Source organism: Aplosporella prunicola (assembly GCF_010093885.1).
Source record: "Aplosporella prunicola CBS 121167 unplaced genomic scaffold K452scaffold_9, whole genome shotgun sequence".
NCBI classification, from domain to species: Eukaryota; Fungi; Ascomycota; class Dothideomycetes; order Botryosphaeriales; family Aplosporellaceae; genus Aplosporella; species Aplosporella prunicola.
In genome coordinates this window covers 642,302-662,331 of record NW_022983537.1, presented here as the reverse complement: position 1 = coordinate 662,331, position 20,030 = coordinate 642,302, and the positions used below count along the sequence as shown (strand labels likewise).

At 58.1% G+C, this 20,030-nt stretch overlaps 6 protein-coding genes across 6 annotated transcripts; 2 read left to right on the top strand and 4 right to left on the bottom strand.

Annotated features, from left to right (window-relative positions):
- Positions 1 to 421: 421 nt before the first annotated feature.
- On the bottom strand, positions 422 to 3,330 carry K452DRAFT_357697 (glycosyltransferase family 1 protein; the record flags this gene model as incomplete). The annotated part of the gene is made up of 6 exons (XM_033546139.1): positions 422 to 1,322; positions 1,462 to 1,815; positions 1,866 to 2,232; positions 2,285 to 2,445; positions 2,511 to 3,177; positions 3,234 to 3,330. The coding sequence occupies 6 exons, from the start codon at positions 3,328 to 3,330 to the stop codon at positions 422 to 424; spliced, it is 2,547 nt and encodes an 848-aa protein (XP_033399081.1).
- An 865-nt stretch (positions 3,331 to 4,195) lies between these two features.
- K452DRAFT_286195 (uncharacterized protein) lies at positions 4,196 to 5,305 on the top strand. Its single transcript, XM_033540249.1, has one exon. The coding sequence runs from the start codon at positions 4,213 to 4,215 to the stop codon at positions 5,026 to 5,028; it is 816 nt and encodes a 271-aa protein (XP_033399080.1). The 5' UTR covers positions 4,196 to 4,212; the 3' UTR covers positions 5,029 to 5,305.
- A 515-nt stretch (positions 5,306 to 5,820) lies between these two features.
- On the bottom strand, positions 5,821 to 6,876 carry K452DRAFT_317524 (uncharacterized protein; the record flags this gene model as incomplete). Its single annotated transcript, XM_033544073.1, has 4 exons — positions 5,821 to 6,030; positions 6,098 to 6,307; positions 6,559 to 6,613; positions 6,871 to 6,876. 4 exons carry the CDS (start codon positions 6,874 to 6,876, stop codon positions 6,008 to 6,010), a joined length of 294 nt encoding a protein of 97 aa, XP_033399079.1. The 3' UTR covers positions 5,821 to 6,007.
- Positions 6,877 to 8,419: 1,543 nt separating this feature from the next.
- On the bottom strand, positions 8,420 to 9,167 carry K452DRAFT_307510 (uncharacterized protein; the record flags this gene model as incomplete). Its single annotated transcript, XM_033543077.1, has 5 exons — positions 8,420 to 8,455; positions 8,525 to 8,638; positions 8,661 to 8,924; positions 8,999 to 9,015; positions 9,104 to 9,167. 5 exons carry the CDS (start codon positions 9,165 to 9,167, stop codon positions 8,420 to 8,422), a joined length of 495 nt encoding a protein of 164 aa, XP_033399078.1.
- A 2,798-nt stretch (positions 9,168 to 11,965) lies between these two features.
- On the bottom strand, positions 11,966 to 14,323 carry K452DRAFT_297115 (uncharacterized protein; the record flags this gene model as incomplete). Its single annotated transcript, XM_033541986.1, has 3 exons — positions 11,966 to 12,013; positions 12,066 to 13,325; positions 13,388 to 14,323. 3 exons carry the CDS (start codon positions 14,321 to 14,323, stop codon positions 11,966 to 11,968), a joined length of 2,244 nt encoding a protein of 747 aa, XP_033399077.1.
- A 3,891-nt stretch (positions 14,324 to 18,214) lies between these two features.
- On the top strand, positions 18,215 to 19,686 carry K452DRAFT_325929 (glycosyltransferase family 4 protein; the record flags this gene model as incomplete). Its single annotated transcript, XM_033544815.1, has 3 exons — positions 18,215 to 18,383; positions 18,436 to 19,023; positions 19,076 to 19,686. 3 exons carry the CDS (start codon positions 18,215 to 18,217, stop codon positions 19,684 to 19,686), a joined length of 1,368 nt encoding a protein of 455 aa, XP_033399076.1.
- Between the last annotated feature and the right edge of the window lie 344 nt (positions 19,687 to 20,030).

Below are 20,030 nucleotides of genomic sequence, written 5' to 3'. Positions count from 1 at the left end.
AGGAAGAAGTACGCAGTAGGTACAGTAGGTTTATTTAATATGTGTGTATATAGGAAGGGAGGGCGATCTAGCGTGAGCTTTAGAAGAAATGGGTAGTGAGTGAGTGTAGGTATAGTCTACTTACCTATACAGAGCCTAAGTAATTTAAGATTCTACTAGTTAAGGCAGTAACCGTACCCACCAGACATCTGCCCGCCTATCTATCTATATGAACTAGGTACATATCCACCACCCGCCCGACTAGCTAACCACCTAACCACCTACCTAGGTATTTGGGATAAGATAGGATAGGTAAGCTAGTATCAACTGACTATTCTATCGTATATATATGAAGGACACTGCTTGCTAAGAGGTGAAAAAAAGGTGGGTATATCAGTCTAGGTATCTGGGTAGGTATCTATATCCACCCAGCACTCCCTCCCTACTCCCGCCCCTCCCCCTCCTCCATCACCAGCCCATCACCAACACCAACACCAACACCCACCAACCACGCCCCCTCCCCCCACACACTCCCCTCAACGCGCCTCCGCACCTCCCCCGCAAAAACGCCCCTCAAACTCCGCGCAACCCCCAACCCGGAATACGCGACCAGCCCCACGGCCGCGGCGCCCGTCTTCGCGCCCAGCGCCACAACCCCCTTCCCCAGGCCCTTCGCAACACCCACGCCGCCCTCGCCCCTCCGCAAGCCTCGAACCGGCTCCGTAAACACGTCCGTCAAGCCCGCCGCCATGCCCGTGCTGAACTCGCGCCCCGCGACCAACACGCCGGAGCGCCAGTTTGTGATTGGTGCGCGGGGGGACACTGAGGCTCCGTAGAGGCGCGGGACGGCGCGCAGGCCGTCGGCCGCGGCGAGGGGGAGCGAGACCAGCGTGCCGTGCGCGTAGTGCACGAAGAAGCTGCCGAGGGAGGTGGCGGAGGCGGCGGCCATGGCCGCGGCCCTGGAGCGGGACGCGTTGGTGCTGTTGCTGGCTGTGGAGGAGGCAGTGCTGGGGGCGGTTGGGGAGGAGGCGTCGGCGCCGATTGGCTGGCCCGCTTTGCCCGTCCCGGCCTGCCCAGGGACGGGCTTGCGCTCGATGGCGAAGCTGCGCTGCGTCTGCGTTTCTCTTGCCGCGCCGGCGCTCGACGACTCGCCGAGGGAGAGGTCGGGCGCCGATGCCACCACGGCTTTGGGTACGCGGCCGCGCCTGTATTCCTCGTAGGGCTTGAAGAAGATGCCGGCCGTGTCTTCAGTCAGGTCGGCGAGGGTGCCGATGCCCGAGGCCGTGATGGCCGTGACGGGGTCCCAGCGGTTGTTGTCGATGTAGAAGGGTTTGGTGGCGTGGCTGTTGTGGGAGTTAGTGTGTGTGTGTGTGTGTGTGGGGGGGGGGGGACCAAAATCACTCCTAAGGTAGATGGATGGGGTAAGGGGCAAGGAGAAAGGACGAACGACGCAGGGCATGAAAGCAGAATGGAATCACCTACAGCTTCAGCTTCTTCCGGTCCACCTTGCCCGCCTCCACCAGCACGCACGCCGCAGCCTTGGACAGCCGCACCTTGCGCTTCCCCAAGCGACACGTCCACGCCGCTGCCTGGTCCGCCAGCATCTCGCACGCCATGACCTCGAGCGGCGGCAACGCGCCATGGAACGACGCGACAGCGGCCTTGACGCCCGCCTCGCCGCGCATCCTCGCTGCTATCTCCTGCGCCGCCGCGCTGGCCTCCGCCGTCAAGCAGAAGGCTATTGCGCCGGCCAGCCGCTCCGCCGTCATCGCTTTGTATGGGATAGGGCTAGGCCCGGCGTTGCGAGCCGCGACCATGCGGCCCCAGAAGGGCTGGCTGGGAGGGGCGTTAGCACCGCGCTTATATACACGCGGGACGCTACTCACTCGCCGAAAAAGGGCACGATGGTGGTGGGCTTGCCGTTGAGCAAGCCGCAGGCCGTGGTGCCGGCGCCGCCGTGGTGCACCACGGCCGCGACGTGCTGGAAGAGCCACTCGTGCGGGCAGTCGCCGAGATACAACACGCCTGGGGGAGCCGCCTCGCCGCCGAGATTGCTCCAGCCGCGGGAGATGATGGCGCGCGCGCCTGCCGCCCGCACCGCCGACAGGATCATGGCCGTCATCTTCTCCGGGTCGTCGATGACGATGCTGCCGAAGCCGATGTAGACGGGGGGCGGGCCGGCGCGCAGGAAGGCGTCGAGCTCGGGCGGGGGCGTGTAGGAGGGCGGGTCGCGGAAGAAGAAGCCGCAGATGTCTGCGTGGAGAAGTCAGTGTTTGCGGCGCTGCTGCTGGATTAAACGGCCTACCGATGTGCGAGGGCCAGTCGGCGGGCTTGGGCACCAGCGCCGGCGACCAGCAGTACGTAAAGGGCACTTTGAGCGTCTCGGCCAGGTTGGGGCCTTCGCTGTTGGGCACTGCCTCGAGGTCGAGTGTTTGGCGCCGCCATTTGTTGATGACGTCGCCCAGTCTGCGCAGCCGGCCGTCAGTGTCGGAATAGGTACTCGAGTGGGTGGGAGGGCGCAGGAAACATACCCCTGCCAGGTCATGAACTCGACGATGCCGTACGAGATGAAGTTTGCGATTTTGGGATCCGTGTCCGAGTGCTTGAGGTTGGCGAGCGGGTGCGGAAAGGCGCGCGTGCAGCTCCACGGCATGGTGAACATGAGGTGGACAGGGACAGCCAGGGCCTGGGCGCAGTGGACATGAGCAAAGCTCGGGGGGTTCGCGATAATGGCGTCGGCGACAAAGGGGGCGCCCGACACGGCGTCGGGCTCGATGCAGGAGCGCCAGCAGCCGTCCAGCATGTCGGCGACCATCAGGCGCTTGCGCTGGATGTCGCCGCCGCGCAGGCTGGCCATGCTGGGCAGCAGGCCCGGGTTCTTGACCATGTAGGCCATCAACTCGGCCGGGTCGCCGCCGATGCCGTAGAACTCGAGCCCGGCGCCGCGCACGAAGCTGTCGAAGACGTCGTGCGTCGCCAGCCGCACGCGGTGGCCGTGGCGCTGCAGCTCGTTGCCCAGCGCAATGAAAGGCTGCACATCGCCCCGGCTGCCTACGACTTGGATGACAATGTTGAGTCGTACGGGGAAAGTTGAGCGTTTGGCCGTGTAGCTGGGCGGGCCTTCTTCTTCCTTTGGGATCATGCGCGCCAGCACCTTGGCCAGCTTGGAGTCGACGTCGATGTCGATGCGGCCATTGTCTGCGTCTGTCAGTCCTCTTGCTAACAAATCCTCTTCTCCTGTCATATGGATATACCTCTGACGTCTGCGCTCTCCGAGACATAGTAGCCCGAGGTAGCGACTTCCTGGTAGGGCGGCGGGGCCTCGGACGGCACGTCGTGATGGTCATCCATGACAAACGACAACAAGGCAGTAAAGACAGGAAAAAGCTAACTACTACAGAAGCAACCAACATCCCAGACAGCCCGCCGTCATATAGGTACGAGCACGCCCCAGGCTTGAACACGAACACGAACACGCTATACGAAATACTAAATACGAAATACGAAATACGCAGGCTTAGCTAGCGGGCGTCGGCCCCTACCCCCTCTAGCTATTTTGCCCACCCCACGCGATAACATTCACAGAACTATATAATATATTCTTTACTCTTATAGTATGCTTTAGTACTCGTACATTCTTACTTTTATATAATTATATAGTATCTATTAGCTGTAGTGTAATGGCTTAGTTATAGTACCTAAGGAGTACTCTGTAAGTATCGGCGATTATACTTAATATATATTTAAAGGGTGGGCAAATTATCCGGTGCCTTCGTGCCGCTGCACAGTACCATCTCATCCCCTCGCCACCTTACGTAGTTTCGCGGATTTACTACCAGGCAGACTGCGCTGCTAGAAGGGTATTCGGCTAATCTTAGCATGACCCGTTTTAGGGCGCGAATACGCTTATTCCTCTGCAGATACGCATATTCGCATCCAAGACTTTATTATAGACAACCCTCTCTGCTGCGGATTTTCCTCCTCTTCCTTGATTCTCTCTCTATTCCCATCTCTCGCTGCTTAATCGCCATCCATCCACCAGGGCTGAGACCCCGTCGTCGTCGAAACACCACTCCCACAACTACCTACGACTATACGCAGCTATACGAATACGCAATCAACACCACCACCGTAAGCAACCCCAACTGGACCCTCCCAGAGCACTCCCATCACCACCAAAAACCAAACCAACCCCTAACCACTAACACGCCCCTAGGCCCCATCACACACACAATGACCCCCAACCCCACCCCCAACCGCACACCCCCCCATCCCAGCCTCCTCCTCATACTACGCCCCCTGCAATTCCTCACCGCCCTCATCATCGCCGCCCTCTACGGCGCCGACCTAGCCCTCAGCAGTGCGCGCCACAGCACCGGCGCGCCGAGCTGGGTGTACGCGGAAGTGGTGGCGGCGCTGTCGGCGCTGACGTGCATTGCACGGTGCACCTGCGCCTTCTTGGGTACGGGTATGGGCACGGGCACGGGCACAAACACGGGCATGAGTGTGCTCGGCTCATGCCTCTCGTGCCTCTGCGACGCCGTGCTCGCCGTGCTGTGGGCGGCGCTGGCGGGCGTCTTTGGGAGCGTCTTTTTAGGCACACCATCGCCCGTCTCTGGTGACGATGGTGGAGGTGAAGGTGGGGTTAATGGGGTCAACAGCAGCGGGGACAAAGGTGCACTCAATCAGCGCGCGTACACCACCTCCCTCCCGCGCATGCGCGCCGCTCTCGCCCTCGATCTGCTCGGCATGCTGCTCTGGCTTGCGAGCGCGTGCGTGTGCTGCGTGTGCTGCGTGCGCGCGCGGCGGAGGAGTACAACAACAACAACAACAACAACACAAAATAACAAAAAGGTGGGCGGGACGCGGAGGCGGGGGGGCATAGAGGAGCAGTTGGAGTTTGTGCGGGCGAGGCGGGCGGAGCGCGAGGCTGCTGATAGTGGCAGTGGCAGTGGCAGTGGCAGTGGGAGGTCGTCGAGGGATGAGGACGACGACGAGTGGGAGGGGGATACGGATGTGGATACAGAGAAGAGCGCGCTGGGTGTTTAGGTCTGGTCCGTGGCGCGTGCGTGCGGGCGGGAGGGCGTGTGTGTTGTAGTGAGGGATGTGTATATGGTTGTGGCGTGTGCCGTGGTGATAGTAGGTGGGTGGGTAGGGTAGGGTAGGGAGGAAGGCTACCTATGCGGATGCAGTGCGTGTAGAAGTGCGATGAAAATGGCGATGTAAATGGCGATGTGTTGAGGCGTGATTGTGGAGGGGGAGGGGGTTGGTGGTGGTGGCGTGTCCTTGCTCTTTCTGTTGCTCTTTTCTTGCTGTTGCTGTTGATGGATTGGTGTGATGGCATGGTATGGGATGGGATGGGGTGTGTTTGCTTGCCTAGGTACTTACTTATTGGGTGGGTATGGAGGGAAGGAGGAAGGAGGGAGAAGAGAGGTGTGCATAGCATAGTGGACGGTTGGGCGCAGTGACCATGACGCCGTATGCATCATCATCGTCCCGTCCATCTTGCAGCCACACAAGGATCGAAAAACGAAAACCCCCGCACAGACGGGGAAGGGACGACGAAAACAGTACCTTGAAGCACACACACACATACACAATCACAATCAACCTCGTAGGGCGCATCCAAGTTGCAGCAAAGCGGAATACCGAATTCATGACTGTAAAAGCAAGGCACCCCAGCGGCCAAAAGGGGCTCGCGAGGGTACCTAGATTTCGCTCATCATCCCCAGACCACTAACTTTCGTCGGGAGTCCCATTTCGTAGCTTGGCCCCGTTCTTTTTTGCGACCCTACCCGCGCTCCCGTGTTAAAGAGATGCACCGGAAAGGGAGGACAAAGGTTTTGCAGCGCCGGCCCCGTTAAATAAAAGAAGAGGGTAAAGGAAGAAGAATGTTTCCCCGCTTTATTGACACCGCAAAAAAGAAAAAAAGACCCCGTTTTTGCTAGCTGCTCCGCTTCTGGTCATTGCCTGGGTACCCCGCACACGCTCGCTCGCACTGTGTTTTTCGTTGTCGGAGGGGCTGGATTTACTCCTGGCCGACAGCACGGGCTAGTGGGGGAAGTGGTTAGCCTTTTGTCGAAGTTCGAACTGACGTCGGGACTGGACTGGGACTCACTGTAGACGGTGCACTTGGAGTGGCTGACGACCTTCTTGATCTGGCCGTTGGTCTCGAGGTCGGAGAGGGCCTTGCGGGCAAGGGAGCCGTTGATCTTCAGCCTGTCGACCAGGGTCGCGACGGTGATGAGACGGTACGACTGGACATCCTTCTGGAGCTTGTCCGAAGTGGTCTTGTCGAGGACGACGGCGTGCTGGGCCTTGTCCTTGACTGCGGCGGGAGGTCAGCGGGCTGTACGTGTGTAGGGTTTGCGGCGGTCTGCGGTGCAGGTGATGGATGTGCATGTGTGGGTGAGGGGTTGCGTCGCGCGTGCGAGAAACGCTTTGTTTTCCGTTCTTCTTTTCTCTCTTTCTCAAGCGTTTTCGTCGTCGCGATTGCGGGGAGTGCGCATTTTTTTTTTTTTCATCGGCGATGGTGGTGGTTGTGACGGTGGTGCTGGAGCGGGTGGCGGAGAGACGTACCCTTGCCCTTAGACCACTTCTTCTTCTGCTTCTTTCCTCCAGTAGGTGCGGGGGCCTGTTGGGAGGGTCAGCGGGGGCGCGTGGGCGCAGGCGGCGGGCGGGCGTACCATTGTGATTGAGGTTGGAGTCGGAGGTTGTCGAGGTCAGGTCAGACGTGCCGCCGGTGCCAAAGTCGCTTTTCGAAATTCAAAGTGGGTGACTAAGCAAGCCCAAGCGAGCAGCAACCAGCGGGAGGAACGTCACCTGCCACCAAAGAGAACCTCTCCCTACGTCTCTCACACACACAAACACTTTCACCCTTTGACGACAGACACTCATTCTAAAATTTAATAAGCTTCACTCGGAATTGTAATTACTGCTGCAATCGCCGCCCGCGATGCGCTGCCCGGTCACGTTGGCTTCTTCAGCTTGGCGTCCCATCCATGGTCACTGCCCTCACTCCCCTCCCCGCTCTCTCCCTTGCCTCCAAGCACCAAGCACACACCCCCCTTTGCAGCAGCAGCAGCAGTAGCAGCATTACCTATTATCCCGCATCACAAGCCTCCAGCCTCCCAGCCTCCCCTCCCGCCGCCCACGCACGTATTTTCTCATGCGCGGATACATATATTTATATATGCACGTCCAGCGAATCACAAAGTACATACATACAATGTCATCCTGTCCAAGGCACCACGCACACACGCAGGCACGGCGGCAATATTTGATGTCGATGACAGACGACGACGCCGACGGGTGCCGATGCATGAGACGACGCCGCGCGCGCCCGCCTGCCCAATCACGACGGTGGCCGCCCCTCCCCTTCCTCCTCCGCCCCCTCCCCATCTCTCTGATCTCGCATGCATGCGGCCGGGCACCCAGAGTGCGTGCGTGCGTGCGTGTGTGTGTGTGTGTTGTGTGCGCGCGCGGGGCGCTCTTGGCTCGCGACCGCGGTCCCCCGTCCCTCCCCCGGCCGCGGCGCCGGCAGCGGCGGGAGCGGCGGCCTCTGCGGCTGCGGCGCTGCTGCTGCTTGCTGCTGCTGGAGCGGGTCTTTGTACATAGGTACATGCTATACATATGACGCACCCACGGAGCAGTTCATCTATCGCGTGCCTTGGCTCTTTGCTGCTGCTGGCTGGGCCACTACGTACGTGGTATATTGCGCACAACCACCGCTGCCACTACCGTCACGCATCGTCACGCTCCCTACACTCCCTACGCTCCCGCCCCTCGTACGAATTACTGTACTGTACATAGGAGCAAAGGGAGGGAGGGAGAGTGAGCGCTAAGTATCGATCGTAGGCACGAACAGTATCGGGGCGGGGGCCGCGGACCCCAAAAACCAATACCCAGCCAGTGAGAGTCCATACAGAGCAGCAAGGCTGTCGTGTCTGTCTGCTCGTTGCTCGTCCCTCGGGCGGGCAGGCAGGGGGAGGGCAGCGCGAGCATCGCATCGCGGCATCGAGGACGACGATCGCACCGCACCGCACCGCCGTCTCCCCGTCCTCCGAACGAACCCTTGCACATATTGTACAATAGGTCGGTCCCATGGCGTTGGCGTTGGCGGCTGCGCTCTCTGATGAGCTAGAATGCCTCTCGCCTTCATGATCTGATCTGATATGACACGCGCAGCGCTCCATCTTTTGCTGTCCTGTCTGTGTGGTGTGTGTGGGTGGGTGCCAGCGAACACGCTTTGCTCCGCTCACACTCCGCACACACACACTCCGCACACCACCACGCGCACACTCGCACGCTACGCGACAAACAGACGTCGTGGACACGCCTATTATACAACACAATATGAACGAGCACGGATCCGGAAGACGCCAGGACGCATGTTCCTGCGTGTGTTCCGCCGCTTGCTCATCACAGCCAAAAGCATACTCTACGCGGTGCAGCTAGGCAGCGCAGGCCTCATCACCTATTGTATTGTACAATACTTAGTGCACATGGCACATCCACCACCCACCCAACCTACCTACCCACCTACCATAATCCACCCCGCAGCGCTGCCTCTCCGCACGTGTCCCTGCCTTTCTGCGTGCATGCCTGACTGTCCGTCTCTGTGTGCCGCCACTTCTCGCACCGCAGCACAGCGCTGTGCCTAAGGCACATTGCATACATACATGGCGGCGCCTGGCGTCACGCGCGCGCGCGTGCAGCGCGTCGATGTAGGGTTGGTGGGTGGGTGGGTTGTAAGCAAGCACGCACGCAGGTAATCGCCCGCAGCCACAGGTACAGGCGCAGGCATAGGTGCAGGCACAGGGATAGGGGCGCCCGGAGATTTTTGTTGTTTTTAGTTTTGGTTTTGGGTTTGGTCGGTCGGTCTGTTGCTTGGGCTGGCAGGCTGGCGGGCAGATGGCTGGGGTTGCAAGGTTGGTCCTTTCTATCTATCCAGCTATCCAGCTATTCTCTTAGCAAATGCAAAGCGTAGGTAAAGCGTAATAGCTAGCTAACCACGTACACACGTATAGTATATACCTACAATACAGTACGAGTACCTATAGAGTCTAGGTAGGTACTCCTATATAGCTCTCTTCTCTCTCCTCGAACCGGCACCAGCACATACGCACACCCAAGTCCAACACGCAGACAAGCAGGCAAGACGGCAAGGCAAACAGGCAAGCAAGCATCCCGCCCTCCGACTATAGCCGACGAATCGGCGCCGCACGCATACATGCATGCACACACCTATGCATGTAAGCCGGCTGCTCCTGTGTAGCCGCGCGTTTCAGCTCTGCTCGTCTCCCGCTTCGTGCATGCGCCGCATGCATCGCGTGTGCCCGAGGGCGGAATCGTTGCTACGATTGCTGCGTTGTGCTGCACTGTGCTGCGCTGTGCTGTGTTATAGGTACGTACCGTGCCTGCTTGGCTGGTTTGAATGGGCTGGTGGAGGGGGTGGTGAGGCGGTAGGTCAGCAGTAAGTAACTAAGCAGGGGGGGAGAGGGCTTGGGAGATACGTCGCTATGTCTTTAGACACCTACCTATTTATACCTGCTCGTTATCTTCGCCTGGACCCAACCCCGATCCCGATCCCGAACTAAACAAGCAGAAAAAGCATATGCATACCACCCTAGACGCATAGACGTACATAGGGAGGTACCTACATACGCACCTACAAGGCTATACAGCTGCGCCCGCGCTTGCATGTATATGTATGTAATCTCCAAGCGCAGCTACCTGTACATGCATAGCTGTTCCGGCCTCGGCTCGGTTGGCCGTACAGATCCGTACCTACGCGTGTCTATCTAATCTACGCTACTGCACGCCGGCTGTACCGTATATATATGCACTACGCAGCCTGCGCGGGCGGACGAGCTGTCCTATCTTAGTCTGGGCGCCGAGCTTCTGCTTTGCAGGCAGAAGATCGTTCGTAGTTATAGCCATTATGATTAGAGGTAGCTTCGCTCAACCCATACCGCACATGGAGCCCGCAACACCATCCCCTCCCACATAAACAACCCCCCCTCACCACCGCCCAGCCCAGCCCCGCCCATCCACCAAAAAACATACACGAACACACACACAACAGCCCTCCACATTCACTTTCACTTTCACACAAACACACCCAAAGCACACAGCACACGCACACGCACACACCTCCCCCCAGCCCCAGCCCCAAACCCAGCACGAGCCCCCCTCCGCCCACCCCACCCCACAGCACCCGTCGCCACGACGCAAAAGCCCAAAACAACAGGTGGTCAACCCACCCACGCCCCATTTCATTCCGCACACATCACGGCCCAAGCGCCGCCGCCGCACCACCCGCCCTAGGTAACTCGTGTCTTGTGTCTTGCGTCTTGTATCAGGTCCCCCAAGGATTGCAGGTCTGCGGCCCCATCCATCGCTCCCCCTCCCCTTCCCTCCTCCCCGGCTGCCGCGGTCTCGACCTCCCTGTCTCTCCTTTCGTTTCCTTTACCTTTCCGCTTCCGCTCACGCTCTCGCCCTCATTTCAACCCCCAAGTTTCGACTTCGAATCCCACGTCACGAGCTTCAAAGGCCTGAGGCCCGAGGCCTGAGGGTTGATCTACGCACCCATCCATCCTCCTGACTTCGGCGCTGCCAAGCCTAGAGGTCTAGACCCCCAAGAGCCCATGAGAGCCCACCGAGGCCGAGCGAGCAAGACGTTAATAAGGGAACGACCGGGGGGCCCGTTCGTCCCCCGGTCGCTCGCTCGAGCCCTGTCTTCCCGTTGCGTGCTGTGTTTGAGAGGACGGGTACGATCCGCTTTTTATTCTGCTTTGCTCAGCGCATGTGTGCGTGCGTGCGTGTGTGGGTGGGTGTGTGAGTGTGAGTGAGTGTGTGTGTGTGTGCCGCAGCCGCGTCGACGTTCAAATTTGACATTTCTTCCTGTGTCTTCTTCCCCCCATCCCCCCCTTTATTTCCAACAACGATAACAGCACGGTTGGCCTGAAAAAAGATTACCTAGGTGGGAGCAGGCTTCTGTGTTCGTGCTTGTGTGTTTGTGTGTGTAGAGTAGGCTTCTTGTGTGTGCTGCTTTGTAGACACTAGACTGAGACTGGCTGACTGACTGCTAATACGGCGACGACTATGACGACGACAATGTTGTGTTGTTTGCAAAAGAAAAACCAAAGACAAAAAGACGAGAGAGTAGAGAAAAAGGAAAAGCCAAAAAGCCAACAAAACAAGCAAAAAAAAGAGCTGTAGTAAGCAATCCAGGAAGACAGAGAGACCAGATAACCACCCACCAAAGATGAGGAAAAGTGAAAAAGTAGACAGAAAAAGAGAAAAAGCAAATGAAGGAACACTGTGGCCAGCCCTTGCCCCTTCGCAAACACTCTAATGCCCCCTTCGATTCCCCGCCTTTCCCTCACCCGATTTCCTTCAGATCCGCTCAAAACGCAAGCAAAACGCACAAAATTTGTCAAAAGGAAATGAAAAGGGATTGAACATGGAAGAGAACCCGCGCATGCTGGGGGGAGAGAGCTTTCGATTCCGCACCGACCGCTAGGACAAAAGGAACGCTCTCAAGGAAAGAGGTGGGCCAGGAGAACGGCTCGTCTCGGAGGACCTGAGACGTGATGACCACCCGCCGCCGGCCCTCGTCGATGGTCCTTTTTCGGCTGCGGCCCGAGGCCCGCTTTCCCATCGCTTTGCATCAAGATACACACAAAAAGGTTGTTTGAAACCGCTGTTTATGGGAAGAGTGAGACGCACGTGGAAATAGTGAACCCCTCGCTTGCAATTCAAACCCGGTAGACAAAAAGGATGGAGACTGGCAAGGAGAGTAGTATCGGAGGAAGAGAGGAAGAACTTTCATCGTATCCAGGAACAGCAGTGAAAAGGAAAATGGCCACTCGCAGAATGCTGCTTTCGAGTTTCTCCCAAATAAAAAAAAAGACGCAGAAGTAAGAAGTAGTTGGTTTTCGCCAAAGACGCCCGAGGTTCCGGTTTAGTGGAGATGCGGTCATTAGAAGAAATGCGTGTGAGGCTTGGACATCTCATGGACTTCCATTTCCTGCGAACTCGTTAGTAAAGGGAAACCAGTAGATTGAGGAAACCAGCCTTACCATTTTGAAAGTGTTGAGCTCCTCCTTAATTTGTTGTGCCAGCATGGGCGTAAGACGGTTGCAGGTGGCAATGTCTCCACGTCGGTCGTACTCCGAACTGGACCAAGCGTCGTGGAACTGAATGCGCGGACTGAAGGAGATGTTGCGCGACTGGCCATGCGGAGTGTTCGGCAGGCTCTTCGTGCTACCGGCGGCCAGGCGCGGTCCGCCAAAGTAGTCCTCGCCGCTTATGCCTGAAGGCCCGACCCGCTGGTCATCGCCAGGCGTGCTGGGCGCACTCGAGTTCGGTGTGTCTGCACTGTGGGTGAAACCTGGTGCGATGTTGTCGGCCGGGCGTATCATTGGCGAAGGGCTGTCGGTGACGGTCCTCTTGAGGATGCCTTTCCTGACAGCTGCTAGAACCTCCGCGCGCTCTCTTTCGCCACCCATGATGCTCTTTCTGGAGATGTCGGCGCTGTTGCTCCCCGGCGATGAAGACGGCCTCTCTGCGGCAGCCGGAACCTCTAGTGAATTCCGCTCCAATTTGGGGAAGCCAGTGCCGCCACCCGAATGTTCGGCAGGGTTTGCGTTCACATTGACCTTCTCCCTCTCCGCCTCAACAGTGACATGTGACACCTGCGCCAAACTTGGCTGGACCGCAGAATCGGCAGCGGGCACACCGATGACGGATTTCGGCCGGAAAAGGCCCTTCAACGACCTTCCACTCTTCTTCATGCCCTTGCCCATCTTCCGGAGCATGACCGAAGCGGACGACGCGGTGGAAGATATTGAGAGGTTGTCGGTAGAACCAGAGAACACGCCTCCCTGACCGGAATAAATGCTATTGCCGATTCCAGCAGCTTCCTGTTGAGCAGCAAGGGCGGCAGTCTCCGGGTCCATCTCCTCCCCCTCTTGCGGCATAACTATTTTACGCTGGCCCCCTCTTGAAGAAATGTGGTTCTCGGCCGTGGCTTTGCGAAGCTCCGCTGCGCTACCGAATGAAAATGCTCTTCTTAACCGTGACTTTACGCCCTTGTGATCCCTTTCACCTAGAGCTGCAAGATGCTGAGCAGCAGGGCTGTCTGCTGCAGGTGCTCTGCTAGAGCCCCTCGAGGGCGGGGCGGATCCGTCGGCTGGTCTCGAAAGAGGCGAAGGATTCGCCATCTTCTTGGTCGCTTCCGCAGATGATCCGCGGGCAGGCACATTGGGAGATTGGCCTTGTTGCGCCATATGAGGCGAAGAGGGCTTTGGTGAATTTTGACCGGTGGTCTCGCGCTTTGACTGGTCTCTGTTAGCTGTGACACTAATAACTGTAAAGGATAGAGTGGAAATGTGCTGCTTACAGAGGACGGCCGGTTGGAGTTACTCGCCGAAGAAACACTCTCGTGGCTGTTGTTGTCTTCGGAATAGGAATTGGAGGATTTGGTATCCGGGCGTGTTTGCTGACTAGAGAAAGACTGGCCCGGAGAACTGGGTGCCGCCGATGGACTGGGCAGATCGTTGAATCCACCGACACTCCTGCGTCTGTACCTCTTCGCCTGTTCCGGACCTTGCCGAGGCAATGATGAGTCGTCTGCACTGCTGGTTCTTACGTGACCGGGACGAGACGTGGGGCTGCCAGGGCCTGCGCCCTTGTACAGGTGGGCGACACCTGCCATACCGGAGCCCGAGGGGGCGGCAGAGCGAGCATCCGGCGGAAGGGCGGTCGAAGGGCTGTTCGGTGTGTTGCTGCGACGGCGGTAACGATCCGGCGAAGGCCTCACGGGAAGGTCGAAGTTGCCGAGCGAGAGGTCTGGCACCGACGTCGACAAATTTATCGACAGGGGCCGGGATGCCATGGTTGGGCTTTTAAGCGATTCGTCGGCCGACTGGCGTCTCCGATGCGGAAGGATGGCGGTGTCGTCCTTGGAACCGCGCTGCAGGGAGCGATTCGAGGAAGACGACGACGATGCGGTGGATCCCGAAGAGGACGAAGGATGCGTAGCGTGTCCTTGCTTGGCGGTAGCGAGAGAGGGTTCGAAAGTTTGTTGTTGCTGGTAGGGGTTGACGGGGGCAGAGGTCGAGCGGTTCTCTTGCCTGAGTTGAGGCGAAGTTTGGAAAGCGTATGTCTGCACGGGCGTCGCAGAGTTGCCCCGGTATCCTATTCCTCCACTTGTAGTGTTGTAGTATTGGGTACGAGGCATGGGCGACGTCCTCGTCGACTGATGGGGTGATTGAGAGTCGGCAGGGGTGTGGAGCAAGGTAGAAGGCTGGGTTATGGGCGCGAGTACCTCAGCCATCGGAGCTTGGAGGCAGATGGCAGAAGCAGTCGTCTATCGCTCGGTCTCAGACAGGCCGCGGCGGGTACCTGTGATGGACGGACGGTCGTCGTTGGCCGGGGGAGCGAGGATGCGGCGCGGTCTGGCAAAGGCTCAGGTCAGCAGGGCGGGCGACGAGGAGCCGAAACAGACGGACGAGACGAGCGACGGGTCTCGCAGGTCGAGGTCGGGCTTGGGGCAGGTGAGGAGTGGGTGGGTGCGGTGCTGGTCGTGATAGTGGGACTACGTACCCCTTTCGCTAAAAGGCAACGAGCGGCGCGGCAGGCGGGAGTCGGGCGATTAGTCCAATGGCAGCAGGAAAACGTATGGGCAAGGTCTATTAAAACAGGTACAGAAAGTAAGGACCGGCCGAGCTGGGGCGGGCGAGGTGGGTGAGTTCGATCAACGAGAGCAAAGCTGGCAGCGCGTAGGGGCCCCCGAAGAGGCAACGATGGCTTGTCAGGCCTGCATTGGAGGGCTGACCAAGCGGGGGGGAAGAGTGCGCGCGCGGGCGACGGGTAGCACGAGCGGGAATGGCTACTCGACAAGCAAAGCAGAAAGGGCAGAAGGGGGGAAAGGAAACAAAAAAAAAAGCAGTCGACAATCTGGGAGGTCGCAGGGCAGAAGTCGAGTAGTGATGAAAGTGGTGGTGGAGGTGCTCTGCTGCTGGTGGGCGGCGGGCGACTTAGAGTGAGGAGGCGGCGGCAGAAGGGGTGCGACGGTGCGAATGGAACCGACTTAGCGCGCGAGCGCCCCGTCTCTAACGCGATTGAGGCCCGGCTGCTGCAGCGGGCATGGAAGTGCGCCCTTCTCGCTGCCCGTGTCGGTGGGGCGTGCAATACGAGGGCCAGCGTGACAGTTGCGGAGAAGGGCAGAGCCGCAATGCCGGCCGCGATAAGGGTCGCCCGCCTGCCCTCATCTCCGCGCAAAATGCCTCAGGCCACGCCTCCAGCCCGCCCTGCCCGAGCGGGAATGGTGCCCGGATGATCCTCCGCCCTCTCGACGACGCTTCCATCTCGTTCCGCCCACAAGCCACCACCGCCATATCTTCACAACTCTTCACATGCCATCAAGCCGCACACGCAAATTCCCCACGCATCCCAGGCGGTGGTGCGGCGCCGGCACATCGCACTGGGGCACTTGGCTCCTCCGCTCTTCTCCACACCCGGCTCCTCGTTCGTCTCCCGCGCGCGACGCGTAATGGCCGCGCAGGGATTCTCGCTGATGTTGCGCAGTAGCCTTGCAGCCAGTGTTCGAGAACTTCGGAGTATTACTATGTACAATGTCTTGTCGGAATGTTTTCTGCACCCTCTGTACCCTCTGTACCTCCCTACGTCAGCATCGTGGCCCTGGTGTTGGCGGGCGCCTTGGCAGGATTGCAGCCCATGTTCGCAGCTGTTTTGTTTCATTCCTCTATCTAGCACCGCTTTCCTCGTCGCACCGCATGGCCGACAGCACGCGTCAAAGAACTTCGCGAACTCGGGTAACCCGAGGCTGTGGAATGCGCGGCACATCGTTGCGCCATCAACATAAACAGATCTCACCGCATGGCTCTCGGGACCTCGACGTCTGCCCTCCCTCAGCCCGCACTCCCTTTCACTCGGCCGAACAACATGGCAGGAAAACGGTGTGAAGCCCTCGCAACGTCCCGAGGCGGTTGCCCGTCCTTGACAGACGCCAATCGCATCGCTTATCAAGGGTGGGCAGCATCCCGGACGCAGATCAACAGAACCCTTTTTCCGCGTTTGCAGAGTTCGTATCTCAACTAATCGCCATAGCCAACAGTCTGGCCTTGGCCCCTAGACACTTAAGCATGCTAGCTAACCACATGTCATCCATTCTGGCGGGACACGAGATGTGGTTGAATCTGCTCACCACTCGTCGTCATTCAGCTGCTCGGTGACGGTAGTCGCAGCGAGGCCACCAATCGAACACCACCGCTCCCTCCTCTCCGCGCTTCCGCTGCTTTCTATAGTTGGGCACCAGGCCTCAGATCGTATTCAGGCGACTGCAGACTCCTCAGCAAACCTCCAATCAGTGCGCCCTCGCTCGACTTTCGCATTCACGGTCGTCAACACTTTCCGCAACAAGCCTTCACATGAAACGCGCAGATTCCTGCACGGCGAGTGGCTTAGTCGGAGCAGGAACTGTTAATGGAGATCATGAGCATGGGCTTGACTCAGGAAGCCCGGCGTGGCCCTCTTCTGGACAGAACGAGCCCCAAAAACAGCCAAAACATCGCAACAACCTGCCGCTCCCACGTCACCATCAGGGTCCTTCGACTCCAAATGGTGAGGCTGAGCTGCAGCTCACGTCCGATCTCAATAGCCAGCTCGATTCGTTCTTTGGCTTTTGCGCTGACGATTGTCGCGCGCGCCCCTTTCATTCGTGGGGCACTGGACCCGTCTCCTTGGCCCTCCACGCCGTTGTCGGTGCGCGGTAAAACTGCCAGTAATGCGAAGGACGAGCCAATGTCTGATCTCTCAATGCCCGCCTTCCCGTGTCGCTGCTGTGTATAGCCGTGCATTAACCGTTCACGGTCGGTCCGTTTGCCTGCTGATTCTCGGGGTGAAAATATCAGACCACCGCATCGTGATAGCGTTGATACCTCATCCATCCCCAATAAACCGCTCTTGCACCCGCCGCGTAAAGTGCTTCTCCACCACCTACTCCACACCGGATAACTATTAACTACAGGCGAAGTCGCAAGATTCAAGGCTGGTTACAATGTGTGAATTGGTTAGAACTTCAGACCGTTAATAAGTCCTCCATCGGTATTCCCGGCAATGTTTTGCGTACCCGTTTGCACACACCTTTAGGGTTACAAAAAGAAAAATGTCACAACCAGTCAATGCTCAAAGGAGATCGGACTGTACATATGTTGAGATGCAGCACTGATGATGAGTGTGCGGTGAAGCGAGATGGTACTCCGGTGCAACTGTCTTCCCGCGTGCACGGTGGTTGTTTACGATAGAGCTAAAGGAACAGGCACGGGGTCCAAAGTCGGCATTTGACTTTTATACGGTACGTAAACATCACCATACACGAACGTTGGTCGCTACGTGCGCAGGAAGCCTTCCAACACCCGAGGAAAGAGTCAATGCATGGACGCTATGCGCATTTCATACGACTAACTAGTACAGAAAATTCTACCAGAAGCAACAGTGTTCAGACGCCCCATGCCCATGCGAAAGCCGAACCCCGTCGCGCGCACGAGTAACGTCCCTCACCATCTAACCAGATGGAAGCGAGAGAGCCAATCAAACCCTTCAGGCCCCTCACACTGACCAGGTAGTATGTTCATCCTTTCTTCGCCCGCGCCACCAACATTGCCGTTCCCGCTGCCGTCGAAGGGCAGCAGTGGTTAGTAAATCCGTTGGTAAAACCCATAGTGGTGTGGCGGCAGGACAGCAGGCAGACCTGCTTGCATTTTGAGGCGCATCATGGAATGCAAACCACAGCGACCAACCCCAGGCCGGCTAAACTTCGCAACGCGGGGCCGAAGCCACGTACCTGCACCTTCCATGTGTGACTTGAGCTTCCTCGACCTGCAACCTTCCTGCCGCAGCTGGACACTTCCGCCGCAAACCATTCCAACTCACCACCAGCTCCTGTTCTTCTAGAATTGGGTTCCGCACCTCCTATATAGCCAAATCCTGGGCCTTCAATCGCTAGTCAGAACTTCGGACGTTTCTCGCAGCGCGAACAACCAATTCCAACAGCGTGCGTCAGCTTGCTCCGGGTCGCCCTTTACCATCGATCGCAAAGTACCTCTGGGCCCGCATGCCCTTCGAGCGGTTATATCACCTAGCCCGCTCTCGAGACTGAACATCGAGGAATCACTATACACGTTGGTGTGCGGCTCACCCCGCAATGTCGGACAAATCGAAGCGCGTCGTCTTCTTCCACCCAGATCTGGGCATTGGTGGCGCTGAGCGTCTCGTTGTCGACGCTGCCGTGGGTTTGCAGGATCTTGGCTACAAGGTGACTATCTTCACCTCGCACTGCGACAGCAGCCATTGCTTTGATGAAGCGCGCGACGGTAAGGCGCCCCAAGTATATAGCCAAAATCAGGCGCTCATGGTGTAGCAAAGGGACTCTGGACGTGCGCGTCCGCGGCAACTCGATTGTACCACCCTCTATCCTTGGGCGCTTCTCCATCCTTTGCGCCGTATTGCGTCAGGTACACTTGATTCTGCAAATCGCCTGGCTGTCCTCCGAGCTGCGCCAATTGGAACCGGATGTCTTATTTCTCGACCAGCTGAGTGCCGGCGTACTGCTGTTGAGATTGCTCTCGTCCGCACGCATCCTCTTCTATTGCCACTTCCCGGACAAGCTGCTGGCGCAGCGAGAAAGTCAAGTCAAAAGCTTGTACAGGGTCCCGTTTGATCTATTGGAAAGCTGGAGCACCGGCTGCAGCGATGTTATCGTGGTCAACAGCAATTTCACAAAGGGCGTATTTAAGCAGGCCTTCCCTGCCCTGGGAGAGAGAGATCCCGGTGTCGTATACCCGTGCGTTGATACTGAGGATGCTAAGAGCCAGGAAGAGCCGCTCTGGGAGAACAAGGCCGTGTTCTTAAGTATCAACAGATTCGAGCGCAAGAAAGATGTCGGGCTCGCCATCCGGGCTTATGCAGGACTAACGCCAGAGGAGCGACAAGGCACTCGACTAGTCATCGCCGGTAGGCCCGCTCACCAATCTTGCGAAGCATGCGCTCTACTGACAGAACGCAGGCGGCTACGATCAGCGCGTGCCGGAGAACTCATCTTATTACGCCGAGCTCTGCGAACTCGCGTCATCCTTCAAGCTCAAAACCCTTACCGTCGAAACGGATGTTACGACGCTCTCTGTCCCCGATGACATCGACGTGCTATTCCTGCTCTCGATCTCTAATAGTCTGAAAGCGACATTGCTAACCTCCGCGCGGCTGCTCGTCTACACTCCGCGGAATGAGCATTTCGGCATTGTTCCCTTGGAGGCCATGTTGGCGGGTACCCCCGTGCTCGCCGCTAACGAAGGCGGCCCCCTCGAGACGGTTGTTGATGATGAGACGGGCTGGCTACGCAATGTCGCTTCCCCTAAGGAGTGGACTGACGTCATGCGGAAGGTGCTGGATGTGCCGGGGGGCGTGGGGCGGGAGCGCCTGGAGGGTATGGGCGCGGCTGGCCAGGAGCGCGTGAAAGCGGAGTTTTCGAAGCGTAAGATGGCGCAACGCTTGGAGAGGTATATTCAGAGTATGCAGGGTGCAGAGCGTCCGCCTGTTGTTGATGCCGAGACGTTCAAGCTTTTTGTGGCGGCTGTAGGTGGCCTGGCGGCTTATACGGCTATCAAGGCATTCTCTTAGGTCGCCGTGTATGCATCTGTTCACATACCAACCCACCTACCTATCCTCTCTCTCCTCATGATAGCGGAAAATGGAGGACCGTACAATCTACCTATCTCTCTATCGACGCCAGGGCTCTGTTTTGGGTAGGAACCAAATCACTCAAGCACTCACTGACAGCTTGGTCTGAAATGATAGAAGCGGAAAAATAGCAGCGCGTATTACCGCGCCGGGGTTACGTGTGATATACTACGTAGTTGAGGTGGATGAGAGCGTGCGTAGGTGTGGCGCACACTACGAAGTCAAGCGCTCGACCCTCCACACGCCCTCGACGCCCTCGTCCCTCGCGTACCTGCAGTAAACCC